This window comes from Homarus americanus, unplaced genomic scaffold (assembly GCF_018991925.1).
Source record: "Homarus americanus isolate GMGI-L3 unplaced genomic scaffold, GMGI_Hamer_2.0 scaffold32929, whole genome shotgun sequence".
NCBI lineage: Eukaryota > Metazoa > Arthropoda > Malacostraca > Decapoda > Nephropidae > Homarus > Homarus americanus.
Genome location: NW_024737097.1, coordinates 4,541,710 through 4,546,991, shown reverse-complemented (window position 1 = coordinate 4,546,991; position 5,282 = coordinate 4,541,710). Strand labels below are relative to the sequence as shown.

Genomic DNA, 5,282 nt, shown 5'->3' with positions numbered 1-5,282 from the left:
GAATCTGACCTCTATACATTCATAGCTGTTAATGAATATGATGTATTTCTTTGTGTATGAACCTCTGTCCTGCGTGGCAGTGAGAAGTGATACCACCCTCAGTGTCAAGACCTGACTGAATTACTCAGAATAGGCAAACTGTACTACAAGCTCTGCCAATAAATTTGTTAAACTAAAACTAATTCCCTGCTTGGAGAACGCAGAGCAGAGCCCCTTGCTTACACATTTGTTTTCCCAAAACTACTTAACTTTTCCGTTTAGATCTTAAAATATCTCCTGATTTTCCTTTAATTCTTTTTTAGGAGAAGACTAGCACTATGTATATATTCATTTAGGTCTTTAATTCAGGACTCAAACGTCCTTATCCCCCACGGCTTTCCAGTAATTATTTTAATCATTCGTAAAGTGCATGATGTCATTCTTATCATATTTTAATTATTTACTAAGGTCACGTAACATATTTTAAAATGGCGAATTGTCCAAAATAAGTTTTGTTAATATTATAGCTGACCCTTAACTCCGTCAACAAGGTATGATATGATTTGACAAAATACATTTCGTAGGCCTCATGGCGTCAGTTCCCGACTCCCCCGCTTGGTGCGCTGCACACAGAGGCTTTGTATAGACCTGCCACGCGGTAGGAGTACTCATGACTGTCGTCCCACTAATGTTTCCCTGTTCGTTAAATCAGTAATTTTCTTATAAATTTCAGAAACTTAGAAAACTAGGTTATGTTCACGACGGTAATCTATCCCAATAAGGTGATTTTCAATTACTCAGATCTGTTGCTCTCCCTAGTAGAACAACAAGCTTTATCTAAAGGTCTGAAATTTGCTTTTAATCCCCGTAAATTAGACTTTTTTTTTAATGACTTCCTTGGTTTTGAGAGACTTTTTAAGAAATTGTCTCCTCTCCGTTTATATGATCCAGTATCAAAAGGTTTGCATTATTTCATTAACTCTTTCCGCCACTTTGCGTTTTGGTTCTATTATTCATACAACTTATTCAGCAGCAAACAAGCTCTTTCTAAGGAAGAATTTCTTGCACTTATGAATTTAGCATCCAACGACAATATTATCATCACTAACCCAGACAAGGGTAATGGGGCTGTTGTACTTAATAAAACATCCTACACTCAGAAAATGTTGAATATACTTAACGATCGCACTAAATTTGCCCCCATTCTAGACGACTTATGCAAGGTAATTCTCAAGTATGAGGACAAGATAAACAGAATTCTTCGTAAACTTAAAAACAAGAATGTCATTGACGACTCCTCCTTTTTAACTCTTTGTTAGCGGGTTTAAACCAGGTATCCTGTACGGTCTACCAGAGGTACACAAGGATGAGTGTCCCTTACGCCATATATTGTCTGCCCTCGGCATCTTCAACTCTAGTTTGTCCAAATCCCTTGTTCTTTTAGTTTTTTTAAGTAACTAATCAGCATCTCGTTCAACAACTGTGTTATGGCTAGCTTTGATATACAGTCTTTATTTACCAACAATCCTCTTGCTGAAAACTGTTGACATATGTATTGGTGAATTGTTCTCAGATACAAATATAGTTGATGGATTCAGTAGACCACAACTTATGTATTTTTTTTAAACTGGTTTTAAATGAGAGTTTGTATTTATTTAATAACAAAGCTTATAAACTCTGTGGTGGTGTTGCTATGGGTTCGCTCTTAGGTCCCACGTTGGCCAACGATTTCCTGTCATCACGAGAAGTTTTGGCTAACCGAATGTCCCGCCCAATTTAAGCCTTTGTTCCATCGACGTTAAGTTGATGACACATTTTTAATTTTCAGATCACTTGATCACGTCCCTATGTTCCAAAATTATCTAAATTCGAAGCATGGCAACATCAAATTTGCTTGTGAATTAGAAAAGGACAATATTCTACCATTTCTTGATATTAATATCCACCGTCTTCACAATAGTTTCGAGACAGTCTTACACAGAAAACCAACATTCACATGTGTGAGTACAAAAATTTCACTATTCATTCCTTTTAAATACAAACGAAATTCAATGCGTACTTTTACCGACAGTGCCTTTAATAATTACGTTCAAGCTTTTTCCACCTGGACATTGAAGTGAAATACATAAAGAAAATACTCTTGAACAATGGTTTCCCTAAGAGATTTACAGATACTCATAGAGGCAAACCCTTAATAGGATTTTTGGTCCCACGCAGCCTCAAATCCACAGCGTTCCTAAATATTCTATCTATTTCACCATCCCGTACACAGGCCCACTCAGTTTCACCATTAGAAACAAACTTAAGAGGCTTCTCAATGAATTATATCCACAAATTCCTCTTAGACTAGTCTTCAAAGCCCAGAGTTCAATTAAAAATTCTTTAAAATTAAAGACACCATACCCACACACTTGCAATCCACAGTTGTTTATCAAATTACCTGTGCTAGCTGTAGGGCAGCATATATAGGGAAAACAAAAAGACACTTGATAACTCGAATCCATGAGCACTTGGGCCGTTCCGTCCGAATCGTTTCGGCAAGAGGAATGTTGGTAAAGGAAGATTGTATATCAAAGCTAGCCACAACACAGTTGTTGAACGAGATGCTGGTTAGTTACTTAAGCCTTTATTCTACTTTCTTGTGTTAATGTTAGTTCCTACAATTACCGACACAAAACTTTCATGTATAATTAGTGAGGACTGAATTAACAAATAATGGTATTCACCGAACTTTATGATACTGAATCATCAAACTGTTATTCAAAGTTCAAGTGAAGTCATTTGAACACTGATACAACATTATAACTTAGTAATTTATATAAATCTGCTGAAACTTTTTTTTTCAAATTACATAATTGATAATGACATAATCAATCGTTGATCGTCGCTTGTGAAACAATAAATTGTCTTAGAATTATTACAAAGTTACAGAATACTGTACTGTATAATATGTCCTCGGCTGTTTAGTTCAGCACTAATGTCAGCTACTATATAGTGTTGAACACTATCCAAGAAGCTTTTTATTTGATCTGATTATTTTGAAATGTTCCTTTAAAAGCACAAAAGTTTACTTTTTTTCACTAACACAAAAGTTTCATGTCTTTTGAATATGTTATGGTTGACAGAGAAGTATTATGACGCAGTAGACACAGTAAAAGGAAACATTAGTTTACTGGCAACTTTATCTGGTGTTGAGGAGGCTGGGCCGTGAGAGGTATTGTAAGATAACAAGATCCGTAAGCTACATTATACTGGAAGGAAATAGTAGGTAACATCCTTCAGTGTTGTCACATGTCACTGCAACATTGTCAGCTCTCCAGGTGCATAATCTAAATGGATGGTTCTAAATTATTTTATTCATGAGTAAGAAAGTCATGAAGCAGAACTGGGTATATTATGTGTTTTGAGACGACAAACGATCTCATCAGCACTTTACTACCAAACTCGATGTATTCATTTTGTATGAAACTACTATTATGGTAGTATTCTTTCTGCTTAAGGCAAGTCCTCGCCACTTGGTAGAAATGCTTAAGTGTTGGTCAATTAAACTTCAGCTTTATTTCCACACTGGCGACTTCAGAGGAGTTGGAGGTCTTGGAGAAGTTTTAACCAAATATTCCACTCAAATACCTAACCTGACCTAACCAAATCCAACCCATCATCATCATAAATCAGTATCATAATACCGCTAGATGAAGGTCTCCCATACATGGGTTCAACATCCTCTCTCGGCAGTCTTTCCTGACCACTGGTACCTGCTACCCTGCTATGTTCTCCCTTTAATCTGGTAGTAGGCCTTATCCTGGGTCTTTTCTCATCTCATGGGATCCAGTGGAGGTTTCAGATAAATTTCGATTTACGTATCATCACAATGACTTATTATTAGAGTTTATGCAACATATAATTGGTGGCTCTGTGAATGATACCCAAAATATTTTGATTTTTGTTTTCATGAGTTATTTAATAGAGAAACATCAAAGTTCTTAATCACAGGAGGTGAAAGTTCAATATACAGTATAAATATATACAAAAGGTGGTAGTCCAGTAAACTCTTGGAACATGGTTGAGTGGATGCGGGAATCATTGTACCAGAAAGACAGTCAAGTGAGAGATGACAAGTGTCAAGTTATAAACATCTTAAAATGCAGTTCCGTAGGAAGTAGGTGGAGGAACTGGAGGTCCATAACCGTTGCTGACACCATTGATGTTATCGGCACCATTTCCTTTCCTTCCGTTACCATTTGAACTATACTTGTTGTTATTACCTTTCCCGTTACCGTTAGAGCCATAACGGTTACCATTACCGTTGGTGGAGGGTCCATAACCACCGTAGGGGACGACGCCGATGAGCTCATTGACGGAGTAGAAGTTCTCAGCCTCAGAGCAGTCCACGTTGAACCACCAGTCACACACCAGGTACTGCTGGTTGAAGATGGTACCGTTGGGACAGAGGAAGGAGTCCTGCTGGCGTCTGCGGGCGCGGTCCTGGCAAATGTGGAACACCTGGCAGCCGGCTTCAGAGGCGGTATCAGCGTAATAGCCTTGCACCGCCTGGTCATCACAGGAGAAGCCAGTGTTTGGTGGAGAAGCCAGAATGGGGTAGTCTTCACCAGGGACGCCACCACCAGGGATGCTCTCCAGCAGAGCAGCAATTTCATCTTGTCCGTAGCCACTTGGGGGGCCGTACCTGTTACTTGGGGGAGCTCCGTATCCGTTGCTCAGAGGTGCTCCAAACCCGTTGTTTGGGACTCCATTTGAAGCGCCAAAGCCATTGCTGAAGCCTCCGTTTGGCCCCCGGTAGTTGCTGGAAGGTAGTCTATCAGCGACAGACATACCCAGGAAAGCTATACAGAAAAAACATTTAATTAAGCTCTGGTTCGAGACGGAAATTTCATTACTTGTAACTGTTTACCCTCTTATAAAAATTCAATATTGAACAATACAACCAGTCATCGCTCTGTTATAGTTACCAAACAGGAGAAGAGTTTTCATATTTGAAGATCACCAAAGAGGTAATTTAAAGACAGAAGTACAGAACAGACACAGCCAGAGGAAGGTGCTGCTGGAAGATGATGGTGGACGGTGAGTCTCGCTGGCCTTTATACCCGTTCCTTCACCAAGCTCCTCCCACTCACCTTGAGCTCAGCCCGTATCTTAGATCATCAGTTTCTTAACTGGTTCAACTTCACATCAACTGATTATTTATCTGAATATTTTGATACATCCTCAATTTGGTATAATTATTTCCAGTAAACTTTTGTGAGATAAGAAACAGGTAAATAAATCATTATTAATACGATAAA

The 5,282-nt window shown here is 38.6% G+C and overlaps 1 protein-coding gene across 1 annotated transcript; it reads right to left on the bottom strand.

The window, feature by feature from the left end:
* Positions 1–3,913: 3,913 nt before the first annotated feature.
* LOC121873089 lies at positions 3,914–5,043 on the bottom strand. The gene is made up of 2 exons (XM_042376398.1): positions 4,950–5,043; positions 3,914–4,823 (listed from the first exon to the last, which is right to left on the bottom strand). The coding sequence occupies exons 1-2, from the start codon at positions 4,969–4,971 to the stop codon at positions 4,117–4,119; spliced, it is 729 nt and encodes a 242-aa protein (XP_042232332.1). The 5' UTR covers positions 4,972–5,043; the 3' UTR covers positions 3,914–4,116.
* Positions 5,044–5,282: the final 239 nt, after the last annotated feature.